The sequence below is a fragment of the Sebastes umbrosus genome, chromosome 10 (assembly GCF_015220745.1).
Source record: "Sebastes umbrosus isolate fSebUmb1 chromosome 10, fSebUmb1.pri, whole genome shotgun sequence".
In the NCBI taxonomy this organism is placed as follows: domain Eukaryota; kingdom Metazoa; phylum Chordata; class Actinopteri; order Perciformes; family Sebastidae; genus Sebastes; species Sebastes umbrosus.
Window position 1 is genome coordinate 5592363 of NC_051278.1, and position 24525 is coordinate 5616887.

The 24525-nt window shown below is 40.5% G+C and overlaps 1 protein-coding gene across 2 annotated transcripts in view; it reads left to right on the forward strand.

The window, feature by feature from the left end:
- slc8a1b (solute carrier family 8 member 1b) overlaps positions 1–24525 on the forward strand; it is a 165856-nt gene that overhangs the window by 113056 nt on the left and 28275 nt on the right. The window contains exons 5-7 of one of the 2 annotated variants that reach the window (XM_037782131.1): positions 4887–4993; positions 20354–20502; positions 23539–23638. In XM_037782131.1, the coding sequence (XP_037638059.1) occupies positions 4887–4993; positions 20354–20502; positions 23539–23638 (356 nt within the window). Of the gene's footprint in view, positions 1–4886; positions 4994–5303; positions 5414–20353; positions 20503–23538; positions 23639–24525 lie in introns of both variants that reach the window. The other variant, XM_037782130.1, reaches the window with a different exon arrangement.

Here is a 24525-nt window from a genome sequence, read left to right on the forward strand (position 1 = left end):
GTCATGGCCAAAGGCTCCATTGTGTGCACATAGCCTCCTGTAGTGGATATCAGTAGTGTTTTATAGCCAGATTCTCTTTCAAGAGGTAGAAAACACATTTGGCACACTTTGGGTATCCAAGTGGCCAAATGGAGAGTCCACCTGGTCCTATCCTCAGTAAAACCTTTGTAAATCTATGTGCTTTGTGTTATTTATATCTGCTTTGGCACAGTTGTAGTCAAGAAGTTGCTGAATGAATTCAGTGGCATCTCTGTGCATGGTGTCATTGCTATAATGGTGTTATCCACTGTCTAATCTAGAAAACATTTTAGGCTAAGATAAAAATATTTTTTTTTCGTTTGGTTCATCACAATTTACTCAGACATAGTGACAGTCACAATGTTACTGACACTGGGGATGGATTCTCTGAGGTCTTACCTATCCATAGAGACCAACATCATGCATATAGACCTGGTAGTTGTGGAGCTATTCTTGATTTATTTTGGGTATGTCTGTCTAGGAGAACCACACCACAGGGCTTAAGAGGTTAAACTGAAAGAGTCGCAGTCTAAACTTCAACACCTTATATTTATAGTTTTACTTGTTCATACATTTCTTTGAGAAAAAGAAAACATTAAAAATATTATTATATTTTCATCAATTAATAAGGTATGGAATTTGGTATAAAAAAGGGTTTCTTATCTAAAATAAATAACTAAAAATAGTATGGTTATAGATAACAAAAGAGCCTGAATTTACTTACACAACTGTGATTAAAATGTGAGGAATAGTCGGAAGGTCTCCACTAAGAGGGTGAGGATGAGTATGTGCGTTGGCAAATGGCATAGTTGCTTTCTAACTTGCTAAAACGTCTCTGTCCCTCCGTCCTCCTGTCAGAACCAGCCTGCTCTCCCTACCTCTACTCCGTTGGTAAGAGGCCTCATATTATTTGAAGTAGTAGTAATAGCACTTCCAGTGGGAATGTAAACATCGCTGTTCCCTGAGCCCTCGCTCCGGCAGCTGGGAGGTTAAGTGCCTTGCTCGAGGGCTCCACCTTGAGGCAGGGGAGGGTTTTGACTCCATCCCTTCAGCTGCTGTGTGAGTGTTAGGTGACAGCCTGTTGGTCCTGATCTTCTCCAGGCCAGAAGGTGAAAACTGCTCTCCATCTGCTGTAACAGGACAGTGATAAATGGGCTAATCCCTCCCATAGTGTAATGAGTTAACCCCCTGACGTCTTCGTGTGAGTGTGTTGGTTTGCATATGATATTTTAATGGTTTACCCTCCGCTGTGTTTGTATTGTGCAGCTGACAGATTAACCTGTGATGCTCTTGTGTATAATTAGTAATAATGTGATTAGTAGGCTGCTTTATGTCTTCATGACATCAATTAGCTGTGCCGCAGATGCCAAGGCTGTTGGTGGTACGAAGTATAAATGTAGATTTAGTTATCTATTTAGGTACTTTACTTGAGTATTTCCATTTTATACTCATTTCAGAGGGTGTGTACGACAGCGTATTTGGGCAATTGTAGGTAATAAAGAAATAAAGAAATACGGAGCTAGTAATTTTGGCCTCTGAGCGAGTCGAAGGTCCTGAAAGATACATATACAGTACGTGTTTTCTTTCATGTTCTTTCTGTGTTCTTTTATGAACATAAATACATACTAATACAATGAATAGGTTTTGCACACGGCGGCTCGCGTTACCGCAGTGTTTAACGGTGGCATCTCTGGTATGATGACATTGATCCATCCTTGCAAAGTGAAGCAATGTGGTTAAAAAAAACAAACACATATTTTTATTTTCTTTCTTGCAAATTTATGACTTTATAACTTTAAAAATATTCAAGTTTTGTTCCCGTAAATTTGTTCATTTCTTCTTGTAAATTTGCCACTTTAATCTCAGAGAATATCAAAGTTTGTTTCTCATAAATTCTGAGCCTCCCCCGGCTCCATATATATATATATATATATATATTTATTTAATTTTTCTAAATGGCCCCAATACACCATCGTAGTATTGTACTTCAACTCAGCTAGTTTCATTTGACAGCTAGTCCAACAATATTGGGTATATCATATTCTAACATCATCAAACGGGGTCATTCTGCACAATAAGTACTTTCAGACCTCAAGCACATTAAACTAATAATACATGTGTACTTCTTGGTATTAAGTACTTTTATAGTGTGGTATTGGTACTTTTACTAGGATATAACTTGAGAATACTTCCTCCACCACCCGTCTGTGTGATAGAGACAGATGTAAAGCTGCCAACATGATGCTGGCCGGCTGGCTGACGATCCAGATTGCAGGCCTGTGATCGGAGATAATGGCTTATATAAGCGTGTGTGTGTGTGTGTGTGTGTTCCCGTGTTCCCATTTCACACCCTATAGGCCAGATTATGAGTATTCTCTCAGATGTCTTTGTTTTTCGCCTGTAGTGGATTTGGATCCGAATCTGGGTTTTGTTCCAGACTGGAAACACAGATAAACGCACACATTCACACACGCCCACAGGCTCTCACTCACACACTGACTGTATACACTAGTGCGTACCGCTCCACAGCCCTGTGACCTCACATATTAGCTCGCCTGCCAAATATGACTGAGGCCAAGTGACACAATAAATACACACACATACACACACACACACTCTCCATACGGAGTCTTACTGCAGCATTTGGTTGGTCAATAATAGCTACAATTGATGGTTAAAGTATTGGTGAAAACTCGGCTCCAGAGAAAGAAATCATTGGCTTGTATTTGTTCATCGACATCCTGTAACACTGTAACACGTTTACACGCTGGTTTATTGCTGTTTTGACCCCTGAGACCCGTGATCCTGACTGACTTTACTGTCTTTCAGAAGCTCTAGTAGATTCAGTTTTAGAACTAGAGTGAAGACAAAGATATCATATGAAACTACAAAACTACGGAAGCCATTGATAACCATGTCCTGCTACCATATCAGGAAGGAAGCTAAATAACACTTCAAAGTTGGGCTAAATATTAGCAAGGAAAAACTGATATGGCCATTTTCAAAGGGGTCCCTTGACCTCTGACCTCCAGATATGTGAATGTAAATGGGTTCTATGGGTACCCACGAGTCTCCACTTTACAGACATGCCCACTTTATGATAATCACATGCAGTTTGGGCCAAAAAAATTTTTTTTCATGCAGTATAAATGTGTTATTTTCGCCTATACTAAAGTGGTGTGTTTGAATATGTCTGCATACTGGGGTCCCTAAACAGTCTTGAATTACATAAATTGGGTATCACTGTAAAGCTGAGACTCTTGTGGATCCAATGAGCTCAACTGTATTCATGTGTGATGATGTTAGTCCCCAAAGTAGCCATTTCATTGTAGTGAGACCATTTTTTGAAATTTGACTTTACTCTATGAAATGACCTGTGGTGATCGCTAGGATAATCATAGCCTCATGAAACTTTACAGCCGCAAACTAGAGACCTACAGCATTCAGAGGATGGATGGATCAAACTAGAGACCTAGAGCATTCAGAGGATGGATGGCTTCCCTAGGTAGACTGACAATAAGGGGGTTTCTGAGCAGTTTCTAGAACACGAGTGCTCGCCACATTGAAAGGTTTAGATGGAGAACGATCGCAGGAAACATGTGAAAGATGAGATTTTGGCTCATGGCACAGATGTTTGTAATCTGTTACATTTCAGCAAGTTGTTGAAGAAGATAGACTTGAGATGGTTGAGTTGTATACTGTATGTGCTGTTTCAGTTGCGGCATATTGGCATGTTCATTGTGCTGATTTCTGAGCAGTTTCTCTTGGCTTTAATCACCAACCAGAGCTGGTTGCACTGGGTGTTAATTGCAGCAGCAGCAGACATATTTTTCTGTTAAAAAGATTCGCTCCTTCTTCATTGTTGTTTTCCTGCTCACTCTCTCCTTTCATTGCATCTGGTCTTGGATGTTTTATTGTTCTTCTAATGTCTTAGACTCGCTGATATGTTCAACTTTAAAGACTACAGTAAAGCTACGTGTCAGTTCACTTTCAATTCAGCCAAAAATGTGAAAAGAATCCATCAAATCACCACTAATTTGTTTTGGTATTGTCGGCTGGGTATCATAACCTCCACCTTTTACAGTAGATTTTAATGAAATTCTTGGATTGGCTGAGTTGACGGTGAATTGTCCTGGTTTCCCCACAGGCATCAAGGAAAAAAACATCCTCTTTTGCTCAATAAATGTAAATTCAAAGATATTACACAGATTCAGACTTCAACAGTTGTCACTGCATGTAATTATATTATGTACAATAGTCTTATAAAAGTGGAAAGTGTGTAAAACACTAAATTTGCAAACCTGCTGCTGGACCCTAAAAGCTTGCAGATCGTACGAGCCAAATTCATCATCTTGATTCATGATTGTTCGGCTGCCAGAATGACTAATGGAGATGATAAACTCTCCAGCCACTGCCAGACTTCATTTAGCTTTGAGCATCCAAGTGACAACGTTTTATTTTATTTTATTTTTTTTCAAGCAGATATCAGGCTGGAACGGAAGATTGAATTTAGCCTTGATCGGGACCGCAGGCTGGCAGAGTGAAGAGTTTATCAGATTAATCTTGATCTCAGACTAATGTGAACTGCCTTGATATACTATCCCAGATCAATCTGACGTTAGATGTTATGCTTAGATGAGGTGGAAACAGAAACTTTTATCAGTTTACCTGATAACTAGACGTTGTTGGAGGAAATTTAAAAACGCCTTTAGATGCTTGTGGGGAAACCAAATACTGCTCTTGTCTGTTTCCTCTTGGTTTTCCACTTTCCAGTCTGTCCTCCCCTCACTTTTCTGCCTTCTCTTTTTTCTCTCCTCCTCCTCTCTTCCTTCCTCCTCCCTCCTCCTCCTCCTCCTCCCCCTCCTCAGTAAAATCATCAAGGTGAAAATAATCGACGACGAGGAGTACGAGAAGAACAAAACCTTCTACGTAGAGATCGGAGAGCCTCGCCTGGTGGAGAGCAACGACACCAAAGGTCAGGAAGGGGGTGAACCCCTCGACCCCAGAGTGTCCGCCACATTGCAGAGGCTGCATGTTCTCACCTCATGGAGGCACACGGGAGGACATTTAGATTTGCTACCTCCTGATGTGTCCTCACTATGACCGTGAGCATGCAGCAGGTTGTGGATCACCTCATCTCACCACATCCACTACTCCACCTCGTATGCGTGCGCATGTGTGTGTGTGTGTGTGTTTTTTGGTGTACATACGTTGTCATTTGTTTTCCATGCATGCATTCACCACCACCCTCTATATGTGTATGTGTACGTGTGTGTCCCATACAGGAAGAGCATAACCATTAGGATCTTAGACCGGGAGGAGTACAATAAGCAGTCCTCCTTCTACATGCTGCTTGACACCCCCCAATGGAGACGCGGCGGGAAGGAACGGACAGGTGTGACAGCCAATCAACACTGAGAATACACGTTATGAGTTTTTTTTGGAGAATCCTGAATCAACAGGCCGATCGCACATTTAACTTCTTATCTGTCATCGACACAACACAAGATGAACTCACACTATAGTCAGCTTAGTAAAGATTTGCTAATGCAGCTGCGGTGTTATTGCTTTTCCAACAAGAAGATTAACCAGTATGTCTGCGCAGATTATGAGTCCCAATTCTATACTTCATACTAATTCTATGAAGGTTTTGAGTATGTAGTTTGTTAACGCTGTGTTCATACTTAAAAGTATTGCGTTGAGTGTTTATGGACCCTATTCCACCACAATGCATTGCACATTGCATGTGAAAAATACGTTGTTGAAAGTTGTGCTGAGCGTCACGATGTCTATATACACGAATCAAATAGATTCAATTTTGTGTTTATTTCACGAGCTGCCATGAGACTCTGTTGAAACATTCCAGATGTATCCCATTTTATTTCCTGTTGCAGAGTATGTGAATGACATAAGCTGACAGGAAGTAAACATGGACCCAAGTTGTTGCCTAGCAATAGACTTCCATTGAAACGGTCTATAACGGAGCCAACCGCTAATGTACATATTTAGATTATATTTGAGTTACATTACGACGCGTTCAAGCTCTATTTGGTAAACATGAGCATTGGGTGAATCGTAACATTATCATGATGTGTTAAAATGTAATCTAAAACTTTTTTGTTTTTGGTGAGAAACTTGAGGCGGATCATCAGGGATTAATAATAAATTCTTTAAAAATCAGTCTGCTAATGTTCAAGAATTGTGGAATTTCACTGGTATTGGTATTGACAACTACATTTCTGTATACTGAATACAGTTAGTATGTAGTGTAGAATTGGGACACAGCAAAAAGCACCATCTACAGAAACCAAAACAACAGAAAAATGAAACGTAAAACAGTAACACCCTTACTGATTGATTGACAGGTGATCTCTGGGAAATGCAGCTAGGACATTACTGGTTAGAGGACATCAGAGAGGAGGTGTGATACTCGTCTCAGTGGACTTTGTGCAATTTGAATCATATTTATTTTATGCAAAGCCTAATACGATCGCCCAGACAGGAGCACTTAAAAGTTGGCAAGGAGAAAAAAAGCACTTTACATCTGGCAACACTACAAGAAATAAAATCAAAGCATCGGTTGCACTCCTACCATATTTCTAAAGTGACAAAACGCAGAGCGGCTCCCTAATCGCTTATGTTTTAACAGGCCTGTTGATTTGGGATTCAGGTTGAACACACACAGGAGCGATTCTGCTGCTCCCCTTCTGTACTTCTCAGTTATTTCTTCCTTTTTTTTGTGTCTGCTTTCCCTCCTCTGATTCTCCTCAGAGGTCTGAACAGAAAGCTCAGTGGGATTCACACCTGTCCTCTCCTTTCTTCTCCTTTCCTTTTCCTCTGCCAAGAGCTTTTCATGCTTCGATAACTGTTCTCTGCTGGCTTTTTTGAAAATGTCACTGATTGTGGATTATTGGCTCTAAAACAAACATCGATGATATCCAAGAGGGTCTTCACAGTGAGTATGGCTCTGATATAAATGGCATTCATGGGCAGTCATAGCCAAACATGGATGTATAAAGAGACCTGGATACATCGTTGGAGGCTCCGGTTCATTCCTGTGAGAGTTGCTCAGCGGCACATGAAGCCAAAATGGCTCGACTGCCGAGAGATAAAGTACCCGGATCATCCGGCAATCTTCCGCATCCATTGGGACCATAGAGCAGGCGTAGTAGCGGTTCCTTTAACTCCGCCTCCCAGCCCTCGGTCCAGCCCTCGGTCTGGATCTCATTCACATGAACGGAGGGAGGAAAATAACTCTGGATTCAGCTATTAGTACATTTTATAACTCTTAAGATCTAATGATTTAAATAAGGGCTATTCAAGTGTTCATACTGGGTAGTTAAAATACCAAAAAATAAATATCCACTGAGTTATAGACGTCTCTTTCCCAATGTAAATCTATGGGGAAAAGTATTTTTGACTCAATGGCATCACGTGACGGACACGGAAGTTGTAGTACCGCCGAAAATTGGCATCAACGACCAGCGCTCTTCTTGGCGGCTTGTAACCAAAGTCATAGTTTTAACTTTATTACTTCTCTAATGTCCTATGGCACAAAATAAACACCCACAGGACAGACAGACCTCAGTGTTGATGCAGACTTTTAGGCAAATAGCATAAGAAAATGATGTTTACATGCACACTAATATTCCACTATTATTCAGAATATGACAATATTCTGAATTTGATAGGGGTCTTGTAAACAGCATATTCTATTTGGATATTATGAATTAGGCCTTATACTGAATGGAGCATTTTCCGGTTAAGACATGTGGGATATGCTGCTATAACTCAGGTTTTAGGAGCATTATTTGGACGTGTATACAGCACATTGAGAATATGTGTCTCAATTGGGTTTGTTACCCCAGTTTGCGACACACGGCCTCTTGCCTGTTTACGGCCAGCTCTGTGCGTTGTACACAAACCAACTATGACTAGTTGGCAGAGATGCATTCCCAAAAGAGAAGAAGGAGAAACACACCTACTTTTAAACATTATGAAAGACTTGGATATCAACAGGTTTCTGAAAATGCGCAAATATTGTAACGCCGAAATTTTCAAAGAGTGTGGTTGAAGGAATGAAAGAGGGAGGCTGTGTTCACACGGACAAACAAATCCACCACCGGTGGAAAACTTAGGAAAAAAATCCTATTTTGACGGCTATTCACAGATGCCATTATGAAAATAAACAACACACTAAACTAAAGTGGAGGAAACGAAAAACGAAAACCCTCAGTTAGAGGATGCAACAAGTTGGGCAAGCTAACTACACCTAACTACGTTAGCTAACTAACTAGAAAGACACTGACAGACAGATAAACAGATTTATCAGTTTGCTGCTGCTCAGACTCAAACGAGCACGAGTGCACCTGCAGCTTGGAGGATGACGTCTGACCTGCAGCTTCTACTTTAGTCACACGTCATATTCCCATTTTACCAACAATCTTCCTTTCTTAACTTTGAGCACAAAATGAAGTTATTTGTCAAAAACAAAAATTGGCAAAAACATTGTGGCTGATCAACTTAGTCAGGAAATGACTCAAATAAATATTGAATATCATAGAAATGCTAAAAAAAACAACATTGGAACAGGAAATACAAAGGGTCCTATTTAAAATGTTTATTTTGTCAAGTTTGTAAAGGTGTATAAGAAACAAAGCCTCTCCTCTTCAGGAAGATCGTTACCAGCTAAGGGGTTGTGTTACGCGCTAACTATGTAACATTGTCAAATAAATTGTACAAATTGGTGCAATTAAGACACCGTGGTGATTCTGGTTTCAGATGTGCGTGTGTGTGGGTGTCTCAGTCACATGCTACATCTGTTTCCACTGTGTTCATCTGTTATCTCTCCCGAGCTGCTCATCTCCCTCCATCTCTATTACCATCTAATCTAATATAGAGTTGTAAAAACACAGGGGGATTTTCCACTTGTTATTTATTTGCCTTTCAAACACAGACAAATGCGCATTTAGCAATGTTTTATTTTTTAATTAACTTGGAAGCAAAAAGCAGTTTATGTTAATGAAAGAAATTGTTAATGTTTTAACTGAAACTAAATGCATGTTAATGTGAGGTAGAAACGGGATGCAGTTTGAGCACAGTGCTGTTGTCTAAAGGGGGGTTTATGCCCTTAAACTCTACTGGGTACACTCATTAAAAGTAGCTCTATCTCACGCACACACACACACAAAGACAGAGCGGTGCTATCAGTGTGTTAATGGCGGCGTGTGTTTACCAGGCATCAGCAGCGTTTATAGTGATGAAGGGATCAAAGACAAGGGCTGGATATCACATCATCACAGTCAGGAGATCAAACACACCTCCGGGATACACACACACATACACACGCACACACACACACGCACACACACGTATACACACACTCACAGTTTAGGGGCTGCAGTGCGTTTGTGTTTAATGAGTGTGTTTTATGAGCTGATGTGGTGCTTTTCTCCGTGCTAAATTAGCCCTGAACAGATCTTTATGGCCTCGGCCCATGACGGTGTGTATTTATGTACACATTCTTATCATCATGTGCTTTCTTGTGTATACACGCGTCTCTGTCGTCCGCATGTGTGTCTTTCAAAGGTAATCCATTTCTCACCTGTCGATTTGAAGAAATTATATGGAGCGTTTTATTTTGGCACAAAATAATTTTTTTTTAATACAAGAAACTGTATTACGAATAGCAGTTATTTTCATTTTATGATTTTACTTTTGATAATATAATTCATTAATCCCAGCCCATGCTGCTTGAATGGATGTGCGATAGTGATCTCAAATGTGCTAAATATCTATAGATGTTTTGACATATATATAGAAAAACAATATTTTGTGTACTTAAACAGAAGAAGCGTACATTTTCATCTGATTTGACTGTTATCAGGCCATTAAATAGGCGTCAACAGTCACTATAAGCACCATAGATGTGGGTCGGTAGGGGCCTACTACACCTACATTGTAAAAATGAAAGTGAAACTTAAAAGCAACACGTTCTAACATGTAAAACTGAATAAAACATCACATTTTGAACACAACAAAACTTCTTCTTTAGGTTTAGTCAACAAAAAATACAAGCTCTTTAGGCTAAGGCAATAAAACTAAAACTTCTTTAGGTTTAGGCAACAGAACTACAACTTCTTTAGGTTTAGGCAACAAAACTACAACTTCTTTAGGTTTAGGCAACAAAACTACAACTTCTTTGGGTTTAGGCAACAAAACTACAACTTCTTTAGGTTTAGGCAACAGAACTACAACTTCTTTGGGTTTAGGCAACAAAACTACAACTTCTTTGGGATTAGGCAACAAAACTACACCCTTTTTAAGTTTAGGAAACAAATCTACAACTGCTTAAGATTTAGGCAACAAAACTACAACTTCTCTAGGTTTAGGAAACAAAACTACAACTTCTTTAGGTTTAGTCAATAAAACTACAATTTCTTTAGGATTAGGCAACAAAACTACACCCTTTTTAAGTTTAGGAAACAAAACTACAACTTCTTTAGATTTAGGCAACAAAACTACAACTTCTTTATGTTTAGGCAATAAAACTACAACTTATTTATGTTTAGGCAATAAACCTACAACTTCATTAGGTTTAGGCAACAAAACTACAACTTCTCTAGGATTAGGCAACAAAACTACAACTTCTTTATGTTTAGGCAATAAACCTACAACTTCTTTAGGTTTAGGCAACAAAACTACAACTTCTTTAGGATTAGGCAACAAAACTACACCCTTTTTTTAGTTTAGGCAACAAAACTACAACTACTTTAGGTTTAGGCAACACAACTACAATTTCTTTAGGTTTAGGCAACACAACTACAACTTATTTTCGATTAGGCAACACAACTACAACTTCTCTAGGATTAGGCAACAAAACTACACCCTTTTTAAGTTTAGGAAACAAATCTACAACTTCTTCAGGCTTAGGCAATAAAACTACACCTTTTTTAAGTTTAGGCAACAAACTGCCAATAGATGATAAAACCTACTAGTAGGTGTAGTAAGCCCCTAATGACCCACATTTATGGGGCTTATAGCGACTGATAACGCCTATTTAATAGCCTGACAACAGTCTAATCGGCTGCAGGACAGGGCAGGCATAATTCATCCATATTACATTTTTCCATTTTGTAGCAGAGACATAATGGCACTCTGTGTTCCAACTGAGATTGGTTTGTTTTATGTTTTTCTCTCCCTAGTTCTTTATTAGTGTTTACAAAAGGCTTTCGGTAAATTAACTCCTCTCACACAGAGAGACTAAAATTGATTTTCTCAATGCATTTTGGCACAACCCCACATGTTTCAAATAGGCTTCTAAGCATCCTGCCCCAGAGACAGCGGCTGAAAACCCACCGAAACAGCCACGCTCACTCTCTAATGTTGATTAATGTGTGAACTGTGCCTTCAGATGTAACTTCCAGGAAACAGCGTTAACATCCACAGACTGAGAGAACAGAGTCAGCTTTTCTTATTGGAATCCAGTAAGATCCCGTTTCATCTTCTATCAGACCAGTACTTCATAAGGGAAGTGCCTCTGAGCGAGAGATAAAAGCCTCATATTCTTTCACTTTTTGTTGTTGTTGCTTAATTTGCATTGCTTTATTTCTCTGTAAGCAACAGAGGTTGACAGGATTAATGTTCTGACTAAACAAGCAGCGGATTTGACATCTGCTATGCTGATATGAGGAGATACACATCGTACAGTTAGAAAGATGGGGAGGGAAACAGTGTAGTTCAGTCACATCTCTTGTAGTTGTTTGACTTTACTGAGAGCCAGAGACATGTGACTGAGTAACAAGGCTTTTACTGTACCGGTAGCAGCTGAATGGACAGTCGAGGGTTCCTGCTGTTTATGAGGTAACCTGCAGCTTAAAATGTACATTTCCATTATCCAGAGTGACTTTTAGAGACTTTAACAGAGCAGGTAGATAGTACAGAACCTTTTTGCAAAGTACTTTCACAGCTATTGAAAGCTTCATTTTTTTCAAACGAATGTGCCGAGTGTCTTGCCAATTGGCCTTTTAAGCTCCGCACACAGTACTCTGTATGATATGAGCCTGTTTCTGAGCCGATTTTTGAGCCGCACTACTCATTTTAGAGTTGGACTGAGTTTCAGCTTCATCAGACATTGTTTGCTGTGCAGTGTACAGAGGGAAGCGAGGACCTTTCATGACCCCATCAACTGCTCCCGACCGGCAATCAGACATTCGGATGAATTTCTGACATATCAGACATTTTGGTTGGCCGTCTCAGGCTCATGCACAGTTGAATCGGAGCCACAAGTTGATTCAGTGCATTTTGTCTCACTGTGCCTGCGCAAAGTAGCAAACAGAGCATCTGAAAGTGCCAACACAACCTACATCCGTGGACACGAAGCTTCATGTGGATGGAAAATATGGAGGCCTGAAGCCTGTACTACTTGGGGCAGTGGTGGCCTAAAGGTTAGAGAAGCGAGCCCCTCCCTCATTACCACTGAGGTGCCCTTGAGCAAGGCCCTTAACCCCAACTGCTCCAGTGGAGCTGCTCCGTGGCCAGCAGATCAGACTGTGGTTGGCTTCCAGGTATGAATGTATAACTGTGAATATGATCAGGGCGTTTCTGAAAAAGAGAGCATTGCTCTCAGTGAACCTCCTCCTGGATAAATAAAGGTAAAAAAACCAAAAAAAACGAAGCAAGTTCAACATACCCAGGGTATCTTCTCGTTATCTGGCTTAACTGACGCTGGTTATCAACTCAGCATCTGACACAATCACAAACATGGACAAGTCTACTGTCAGTAGAGCGGCACATTTTACAAAGGAGGAGCAAACTATAATTAGCTAAGTTAAAGAAATTAAACACATAATCCAGACTAATGGTGACACGGTTGAAGCTGCCAAATTCAGGAAGGACAGCTGGCAAAAGAAAAAATTGATGATGTGTTAATTGGGTAAATTAACAGATTTATTAATTTAACGAAATACTCAAAAGTCAGATATAGTCGTCTAGATGGGGCAGTGATATCATAAATAGCTTTCAGAAGAGAAAGAATGAGTAGAGAACACTTGATCTTGGTCTCTATGGACAGGTAAAACCTCAGAGAATTCATCCCCAGTGTGAGTAACATTGTGACTGTTACTATGTCTGAGTAAATTGTGATGAACCAAAGAATCCTTTACATTTTTATCCTCGCCTAAAATGTTTTCTAGATTAGACAGTGGATAACACCATTATAGCAATGATGCCATGCACAGAGATGCCACTGAATTCATTCAGCAACTCCTTGACTACAACTGTACCAAAGCAGATATAAATAACACAAAGCACATAGATTCTATGAAGGTTTTAGTGAGGATAGGACCAGGTGGACTCTCTTGGATACCCAAAATGTGCTAAATGTGTTTTCTACCTCTTGAAAGGGAATCTGGCTATAAAATACTACTGATATCCACTACAGGAGGCTATGTGCACACAATGGAGCCTTTGGCCATGACATTCACCCTGTGCATCATCACATCCTACCATTGTGCACAGTATAAAATCAATAAAAAACAACTAAATTGTATAATTTTGACTCCAAATAGAGTACCGGGACCGTCAAGGTAAAACCAATCTTTCCACCAAAATCTACTTCCCCACAAATAATTCAGCAGCTGCTACACGGTCTCATTTGTTCAGGAGAGAATGAAAAGGCTTGTGATTTACTTTTCCATTAACCTATTTCATCCTCCTCTATTTCTGGAACACTTTTCCGTCATGTCCTAGAACGCCTTTCAACAACCTCCAGAGAGCAGGTGTGAACTTTCCTCCGTCTTTGGTTTGCTTGTTGCCGGTGGATCCAGATATTTAATATTTATAGGTTTAGATAAATATCCGGTCATCTAACAGTGTTGTTGAGGATATGAAGGGTGGAAGCTTCCTCTTTAAAGAAATAAAAATGCCTCTCTGACTCCCTCTGAAGGTGTTTTGGGCGATCGCAATGGGAGATTTTTTGTCTGGAGGCGAAAGCTGGAGGCTTTAGAAGTTTCCAGATGACCCCTGCGATATTGCAGGTTTTTGAGGAGCCTCGGGGCAGCGGGAGGCAGAGGAGAGTTCACTGCAGCATGTGAACCTCAGTCAGTCATCGGGGTGGGAGAAAGTGCAGCGTGAGGAAGGAACAGTGCTGAGAGGGAAACCAGCTGAAAACACATGCGCCCTGCAGAGGGTGATGACCCCATGTCCTAACGCACACACACACACATCAGACATGCACACATAATATATACGCTCGGAGACTAACATGCATGGCAACATGTGACCACGTACACACACACACATATGTTCCTGCCTGTGAATGCATGTAAGTACATTTTGTATGACAGCAATGTCCTCTCCTCTAATCCTCCTTTTCCTAATCCGTTCTCTGCCCTCTCTCTCTGTGTATGTGTGTGTGTGTGTGTGTGTGTGTGTGTGTGTGTGTGTGTGTGTGTGTGTGTGTGCGCGTGTGTGTGTGTGTGTGTGTGTGAGCATGTGTGTGTTAAGTTATGCAACAATACATAACATAATTATTAACCTTGGCATTAACTTTCATGTGCACGAACAACATAAATTAATTGGAGACATGATCATCTGTTTATCATGCGTTCACCAAGGTCTCTCCATATTTAGTTAACTATATACATTACATATCCATAATGTTATGATGTATAAAAATAGTAAACATCATTATTAATACATTTGAATGAGCTGTTTACTGTTCCACCAGTATCATTAAGCCTGCCATTAATCAGCGCAAATCACCAAACAATGTAGATGACTTTATTTGTGTTTTTTATTACAGTAATTTACATGAGCAGTGATTGATGATTGGAAATCAATGTCATTGTTGTTTTGTTTATTCCATCAGTTTAATTCATTATTATAGTTATTTAAGTGTAAATAAACAAGTAAATTATGGCACAGAATATTATATTATTAAAATTTTACATTCATCAACTCAATCAGGGAGTGACAGTTGTTCTTCCTCCTCCTCATCAACATCATCATCATCCCCTTCTCTATCTCAGCTCTTTTTTTCTGCTCATGCATCTCCTGTAAGATTCTTCTTCCTCCTCCCACTCTCCTCCACCTCTTCATCCCTTCACTCCTCTGCCTTATGATCTTCTTCCTCAGTTCCTTAACCCCGCTGCTAGTCTGTCTTTCGGAGGTTGTAGTGGGCTCAGTTTTCAAGGTAGAAAGAAGATACTGATATCATGTGAAGCTTGAAAACCAAATGCATTGGTACCAACCATGTCATGCTAGCTTGTTGGCAAGATCGTTGAATAACGCTACGGAGTTACGCTACGGAGTTACGCAAAATTTTGGCGAGGAATAACTAGCATGGCCATTTTCAAAGGGGTCCCTTGACCTCTGACCTCAAGATATGTGAATGGAAATAGGTTTTATGGGTACCCACGAGTCTCCCCTTTACTGCTGAGCTGCACCTCAAATTAATCTTCAGGTTCCCAGCTTTCAGATGATGTACACCACTTCTATCTGGCACCTACTGTTGACTTTTGATCCACCCCTGAACACCCCACCGTCTCTTTCTCGTCTCTCACCTCCTCATCATCATCTATTTTCTTCCTTTTCCCGTATGTCTTGTTCCTCTTTCACTCTCCCCACAGCCCTCCTCTCCTACCTCTTCTCATTCTCATTCCCTACGTCCTCTGCTCACACCTGTTACATCTCTCCTCTTCCTCTTCTTACTCCTTATCTACCATCTCCCTTCTCATCTTTGTCCTCATCCCCTTTTCTTCCTCCTCTCCTCCCCTGTGGACAGACACGACTAGTTAAAAAAGTTCCTCTTGTCTTTCCTCCTCCTGCTCCTCCCCTGTGCTCTCATTCTGTCTCCTCCTGTGGGACTCTCCAAAAAGTGTGACAGCTCCGTCTTCTTCCTCTTCTCCTTGTCCCCCTGCTGTACTGTTTACTCCCGTCAAAGGCCGTGTCTTCTCCCGTCTTCTTTCTCCTTCCACCTGCTCGTCTCCTCCTTGACATGGTGCAGAAGTTGCTCCCTCCTGCTCCTTCTTTTGTCTTTATATGTTGACAGTTTGCAAAGACACCTCCCCTCCTCTCTTACTCACCCTTCCTTGTCTGCCTCCTCTGATGGAGCCTGAATCCATCAAACATGACAGGGTGTAAAAATCCTCTCCTGTCCTCCCCCCCTCTCTCTCTGTCGATTGTTAGTTCTGTCCTTCCTTTTTACCCTTTTTCCTGCACCGCTCCTTCAGTCCTTCAGTCCTTCATCCTCTCCCCTCCTCCCCCTCCTCTCCCTCCTCTCCCTGTCGTCTCCCATCACTTCTAGGGACTCCATCAAAGCATGACGAGGTGTGAAAGCCCATGTACACACCACACACACACACACACACACACGCACACACACACACGCACACACGCACACACACACACACACACTCACACACACACACTTATGCTACCTCTTGTCGGCACATATTGACCGATGTTCCATCCAGACAAATAGACAGACACGCTTTCTAAGAGAAAAAAAGAACAAAAAAAAAACTCAATATTTAATCAAAAATGTATCAGTACATTTCATTGTGTCTGTAAAAATGAAAAAGTTAAGAAAAATCACATCGAGGCATCAAACTTTATGGAAATTGATGGAGATTTTCATGTTTTTTTTTATCATAAAACAGGTTTAAGTGCTGTATAAATACTGTAAAAGTGTTAAAACACTCAATCCACAGAGAAAAAGACACAGCCTGTATTCAGAAACTGTAACTTTGAAACAAACAGTCAGTATTTCTGTAATTTTGTGATGTCGCAAATCTACAATCTATAGACCATTTCACAGTTTTAACACTCTAAATGTGTCCCAGTTTATTTCTGGTTGCAATGTATTGTTGCGTCCAAAATTCCATGCTATTTAGTACGCTAAACCAGTATGTGAGATGTCTGAAACCTTAGTATGAAACCAATAGTATACAAATTACATACTATTTCCGGTGAAATGTTACAGTATGCAACGCTGGACACAGTAGCATAAATATCCCACAATGCAATGTGGCAGCAACGATAACGTTCATAACGGACATTGACGGACAGCTCTGTAACGTCAAAAACGCTTCAATTTAACTGTAAGTATAAGGTTTTACTTTGCTATAGACGTAAAACATATTTTAAATTAGTTCAGATTATTCTCACGAACTATCATTCAAAACTTCAAACTGCTGATAATTTATATTTCTAAATCTAAACTTGTAATTCTTGTTTATACAAAGAATAGAAGTTGGTGTTTTTAAGTGCACATATTATCTTAAATGAAGACAGGAGGAACATAAACAAGGGGGTCAGACTAATGATTTAGTGATTTGAAGTCAGGATCATCCCCGTGGACTCATTTGTCCACTGTGGAAAAGCCAAGGTAGCCGTATTAATTTGAATGCAATATTGTCAAGGTTGCCATCTCAATGAGTGATATTATGCTGTTTGTAGGTTTGGTCGCTGAAGTTCATTTGAATTCAAACTGAAAGAAGGAACTGGAGAGAAAGAGGAATACAAACCGGATGTTTTAATACTGAGAAGTAGAAAGAGGATGAGATGACAGAAGGTAGATCAAAAAGAAAATAAAGATTTAGAACGAAGGAGAAGTGGTTAGAAACAGTTATGTAACAACGAGGCAGATATTTGAGCAGAGGTAGATTAAGTCCTGCTCATATCGTTTATGCTGCGTATTTAAAGATACATTACACAGTTATTAAGAGTACAAATAGAGGAAGATGCCCAATTTGAAAATGAATCTAATTACTGAATTCCCACAGACATTACAGCAATGTGTCTGTATATGTGCTCAGACTGTAAGGCACATTCAGTTAATTGAATTGAGCTGCAGCAGCAGAGACAAGGACAGGAGAGGGAGAAGATCAGAATGATAAATGGTACAGACGGCAGCTTTGGCAGGAAGCAGCATCTCAGCCTGCAACATTCAACCTCTGTCAGGTCCATTTACACACACACACACACGCACACACACACACACACACACACACACACACACACACACACTCACACAGAGGGAATGAGTGAAGCTAACAAGGATACTGCCCGGTCATGTCCATCCCACATGAATCGAGATCATTAAATCACCATTACACATTGGTGTGTGTTTGTGCGTGTGTGAAACAGGCATTTGAGTGAAAATGTTATCTTTGAAGTGATTTTCAGAGCAAAATATTAACAAAATAATTGAACACCTTTCCTAATTATAATGTGTGTGAACTATGGAACAAACAACAGGTACAATATGAAGGCCATTAAATAGCTTTTGATTGTTACTGGGATAGCCAAACATGAAATATGAATTTCTCTCTTTTAGCTACTGACAACGACATGACGTGATTTACAGAGCTGAGAAACTAACTTAATTTCAGTTCAGTAATCTGAACTTTACCAATGTCACCCCTCCATCAGGTTTAGTTTGTGCCTGAAGGCTTCGGTTGCTGCTCTTCTTGGCTTCATGGACGAGCAGGAAGCCGCGATGCCAACTGGTGCTGCTTGATGCTTATGATCGAGTAAAAGTTTGACAAAACTGCTCCTGGCAGAAATTTGCATGCATGTGTGCGGTTGCGAGTGAGCTATAAGCTCCATGCTGTAACCCAACTGAGGGGAACAAATGACCAATGAGATGGTGCATTCCCACAATGCATTGCACTTTTAATGGGAGGCAATAGCATGGAGAACCGTTCCCCCATGGAAAATTTGATCATGGCCTTTCTCCCTCTCTCCCTCTCTGTCTGTTTGATCCCAGCAGTGAGTTCAGGCTCTACAGTGAATCTCAATTACTGACACACACCATAAAGAACAGAGGAAGAGAAGAAGAGAGAGGGGAGGGCGTGTGTGAGAGACAGAGATAATGAGACGATGGAGGAACTGGAAGTTTTCATTTAGTAATGCTATGAAAAGTACTGAACAGTGTAAACCTAATAATATCAATGGAAACCACAGACACGTCTAGATATTAATTTAACATAAAGGTGGGTGCTAGAGGTGGGAATCAGTTTAGTTCAAAGATCCTTTTTCTTTTTTCATACTGGTTGGAGGAGCTCCAGGGTTAAAAGCTACTAGTAATAATGAGGATTTAGTCAGTTCCGACATGTTATCATCCCAACTCATCACATACTGACACTTTGTCAGACCTTTTCGATCGCAGTGAACACATGCTTAATGTTGTGAATTAAACAAAAACACTTGTTAAGGATTAGGCAACAAAACCACTTAGTTAGGTTTAGGAAAAAACAACAAGGTTTGTACAGTGAAAATGTGACTGGACGTTTTGAACATGGGTATCAGGCCATTAAATAGATGTTATCAGCCACTATAAGCTCCATAGATGTGGGTCATTAGGGGCCTACTACGCCTACTTCTTTGTAAAAGTGAAAGTGAAACTTGAAAGCAACTATTCTAACATGTAAAACTGAATGAAACGTCACGTTTTGAACACAAACAAAAAGGCTTCTTTAGGTTTAGGCAATAAAACTACACTTAGGGAAAAACATTGTGTTTTGGGTTAAAATAACTACAAACAAAAAGACAACTACAGCGCCTGACTTCATCTTCTGCTCATATCATAATTGGTGGTCACTTGAGGTCGCTGCTGTGTTCTTTTATTCCTTCTTTCAGTGATCTACCATGTTAATAGATGATAAAACCTACTAGTGGGTGTAGTAGGCCCTTATTGACCCACATCTATGGTGCTTATAGTGACTGATAACGCCTATTTAATAGCTTGACAACAGTCGTATCAGCTGACACGGCACTTGAACGAACAGCCGATTGTAACGTGACAGACAGGACATTGTAACACACGGGACACGAACAGCGGTGTCCTGGATGAAAGCCCTGTGTTTGTTGGTCCTGTCCCAGTAGGGCTGCTGCGCTGTAAGTGTCCAAATTTATAATACAAATGTCTCAGGTGCCACTGAGTCGAAACTTTGTTGAAACTTGAAGAGATGACACATTGTTTTGAGTTGTTTTGTTGTTGGGCATAACATAGTTTTCTTCTATTTATAGTACTATAGTATATTACTATAGTATATTACTTCTACTCAACTACTTTCTCTGGCTGGAAACTTTGTAGGCTTTGTTTGCTGTCTGTCCAATCATTCCCCAACATCTACACCATTACCAACATGGCATGTTTTATATGTTTTATTGTTATTTTTCTCTTTGTATTAATCAATGTACTCAGGACTCCCTGGAAAGCAGTATTGATACTAAGTGGACGATCCTGGTGAAATTAAATAAAGTAAAGGTAAATGCATGCCGTCCTGTTCTAACACCATTGGGTTGTTTTGTCTCATGGTGTTTTCAGAGGAACAGCTGAAGGAGGAGGAGGAGGAAGAACTAGAGGCGCTGAAGGGAAAAGATGATGAGGAGCAGCGCATCGCTGATATGGGCCGTCCCATGCTGGGAGACCACGTCAAACTGGAGGTCATCATAGAGGAGTCATATGAGTTCAAGGTAAGGCAGGAGCACGTTTTAATGTGCAGTGTAATTCACTTTTGGAGAATTGACTGTAGCTCTCCAAAACACAAAAAAGACAACAACAAAAACCTGCCGTGTTAGGACAGTGATCTGGCTAACTGCCACCAAATCAGATGACCGCCCACACGACTCTGAAACGTGACCAATTCACTCTCATGGTACGTTCCAGTCAAAGTCAGAGGTCGGAATTTCCCACCTCTAAGCCAAGTGTTCCAGGGGAGCACGACGCCAAAACATAAACAACAAAAAAAAGTCAAACTGATGTTTCTTTGGCAAGAGTACCCGAAGTTGAACTCTCAACAGAGCAACCTCCTTGCACATATAAATGAAAAATGTCACATGAGGTAACAGATGCCCCATTTTATTTTATGGACATCAATTTGATGAGTTTTCCTGCCTGAGATCCTAATAATCAGTCATCATAATAAGTTTCATTGCAGTGTGGTCACTACAATATTTACATCATATATTATTGATGTATCAAAAGACACAGACACACACATATGCACGCAAAAACAACACAGAATCACCTCCCTCACATATTACATTCACAAACCGTTCAAATACATACAGGAAATAATTATTGTGTGTGGGTCCCTTCCATCGCCCCCGCAGTCTCTTAAGACAAGCATGGATGTAATTACCATCCATGTGTGTGTGTGTGTGTGTGTGTGTCTGTGTGTGTCTCTGTGTGTGTGTACTAATGCAAGTTCTTTGTTGCCATTCCACCTACACACTCAGACAGTTAATAACACCCAGTAATAGCTCGCCACTTGACAGGATGCTATACTCTGTCAAGTCATTTTCTATCCTATAGTCACCTGAAGTAGTGCTCATCGGCAGATAGTGGAGTACAACAGTGTGAGAGTGTCTGACATAACAGATTGAAGGAGAAAAAAGAAAAACTGTGTTAATGGAGAGTTTACTTGGAAGTTGAAAGTTTGAAAGTTAATTTCATTCAAACAATAAAACCACTAAATAAGTGTAAAAAAAAAAAGAAAAAGAAGTATCAATAACAAATTTAAAGTCAACAAATAGAAAACTGATGAGTTATTATTGTGTTTAAGTGAGAGACATTCATTTTTCTTCATCGTCGAAAGGCTTAAAAAATGTTTATTCAGAAAGAAAAGACTTAAAAATGTCAATAATATGTCTGAGATGGGTCAGCATCAGGTTGACTGCCATCCATTGCACTCAGCTGGGTCATCACTGGGGTATATAGCGCCACATGGTCTTAATGCTGTGTTCACACTACGAGCAACAAAACAACAAAACGGACAGCGTGCCCAGCTACATTGTTGCCCAGTCGCCGTTGGAGTGATGCTCAGGCGCTCGTTGACGTGGCAATGGGAACTGGCTAACGGCCGGGGTCTGAAATTAGCACCCGCCACCCACCAAATGCGGGTAAATTATTGGCAGTGGCGGATAAAATTGTCAGGCAAACTGCCACTTTGGCAGAGAGAGAAAAAAAAACGCTCAAAAGCATGGCGCTACTACTATTATGGCACCCTATTTTTTCCCTGATAAAGCAACACTGAGAACAACAAATCTGTGTTGAAATCAGCTGGAGGAGAGTTAGTAACATTAGCGCTTAGCAGCCGGTTGGCAGCACAGTCCTGCTTGGTTAAATAACGGATCTACTAACGTTAACGGAGTTGCCACTGTGTTACATTATGAGGCGTTCAAGCTCTGCTCAGTAAAAATGACTAATGGACGAAAATGACAACGTTATCATGATGTGTTCAAATGTAATCTCATAAAAATAAGCTTTCAAATAACTTGAATAAATCCAGGAAACGTCTTCACATCAGTATTGATGCCAAGATATTTTTTAATCAAATCAAATATTTAAATAATCATTATCATTTGAATTGTGTGTTTTTATGCAAATAACCACTATAGATGACAATAACAAAGTACAGTTCTGTGTACAGTACCTCTGTAATTTACCATGTATATAATGTTTTTTATTTAAAATATATCAAACATTGAATGACATCAGATCTAAAATGTTATTCCTTCATTTAGCGTAGAGATTTCAAAAGGGGCAGATAAAAAAAAGTTAATTCCAGACCCTGCTAACGGCCTTTTTTTAGATGAACAGAACAGGGTGAAACAAAAACATATGATTGGTTGACGCTTCACAACATCACTGGAGCGCTGGAAAAAGTTGAGACCAGCTCAACTTTATTTTAACTCTATTTTTCATCACACCCGTCACACAGCGATGAGTGTCGTACGTCAGTTTGTAGCTTCATGTCATCGGCTTTCATTGAAAATGACTTGTAGCCTGTTGCTGCGTTGCTCGTAGTGTGAACGCAGCTTAAGAGTTTCACACGTGCACACAGACACATAACCACATTTCACATCAGTCCAGCTGAGTCTGAAGTGATCTGAGGGAGGAAAGGACAACGAAAGCAAGGGAGGTAAAAATATCAGCGTTACACAGAATGAGAAAGACAAAAACCTAGCCGAGTACGGTTAAATACACTTCACATAGACGTAGTTAGGCTGGTTGTGTGTGTGTGTGTGTGTGTGTGTGTGTGTGTGTGTGCATGTGTGTGTCCACAGCAGCAGCGAGGCTCTATTGACACCCCTAAGCTCCATTCAACGCAATTAGTATCCCAGTTTCCCTCTGAAGTGGAGAGAAGAGGAAGAAGCAACCCCCACTGCGCCGCTAATTAGTGTGTGATGTGTTTCTGTGTGTGTGTTTGTGTGTGTGTGTGTGTGTGTGTGTGTGTGTGTGTGTGTGTGTGTGTGCATGCATGAGTGTTTGTGTGTTATCTCAATACATCACAGTTTCTTCCTTTTGAAGAAAACAACAAAGAAATATAAAGACGAGGAATGAAGGAGACAAGGAAGGAAACAAAAGAAAGAGGGAGGAAGGACAGAGGGATTATGGAAAGAAGGTTGGAAAGAGAAAAAGAAAGGAAAAGGGGGGGATGTGCAGAAGCAAAGAAATCCGAGACAATCTCCCATCTAACCATCATTATTCTTTCTGTCCTTTGGCAGAACACAGTGGACAAGCTGATAAAGAAGACCAACCTGGCTCTGCTGGTAGGAACCAACAGCTGGAGAGACCAGTTCATAGAAGCCATCACTGTGAGCGCAGGTAAGGCCAGTGGAGAGATGTGTGTGTGTGTGTGTGGTCTATCGGGCACAGGCCCAGGGGCCCAAGATGACAGGGCTCCTGGCCTTAGCCTTCACCTTCACAATATCACTCAGAGAGTCACGTACCAACCAGGAAGAGACTCATAACAAAGAAGAAAGAAAAGAAATAAAGAAACATAAAACGACAACAAAGAGACGCAAAAAGATCAAAGAGACAAGAAGTGACCAAAACAGCTGCAAAAAGATGCAAAATTACTACAGAGAGATGCAAAACAACCACATAGAGACACAAAACAACCACAGAGAGACACAAAACAACCACATAGAGACACAAAACAACCACAAAGAGACACAAAATGACTACAGAGAGATGTAAAACAGCTGCAAAGAGACACAAAACAACCACATAGAGACGCAAAACAACCACATAGAGACGCAAAACAACCACATAGAGACAAAACAATCGCAAAGGGTCACAAAACAACCACATAGAGACGCAAAACAACCACATAGAGACAAAACAATCGCAAAGGGTCACAAAACAACCACATAGAGACACAAAACAACCACATAGAGACAAAACAATCGCAAAGGGTCACAAAACAACCACATAGAGACACAAAACAACCACATAGAGACAAAACAATCGCAAAGGGTCACAAAACAACCACATAGAGACACAAAACAACCACATAGAGACAAAACAATCGCAAAGGGTCACAAAACAACCAGGTAGAGACGCAAAACAACCACAAAGAGATGCAAAATGACTACAGAGAGACGCAAAACAACCACATAGAGACACAAAGTGTCCAAAAGAGTCAACAAAGAAAGCGTCCTGTTGTCTGTGTGCTCTTATGTAGGAGAGGTAGTGGGGCTTTTTGCGTG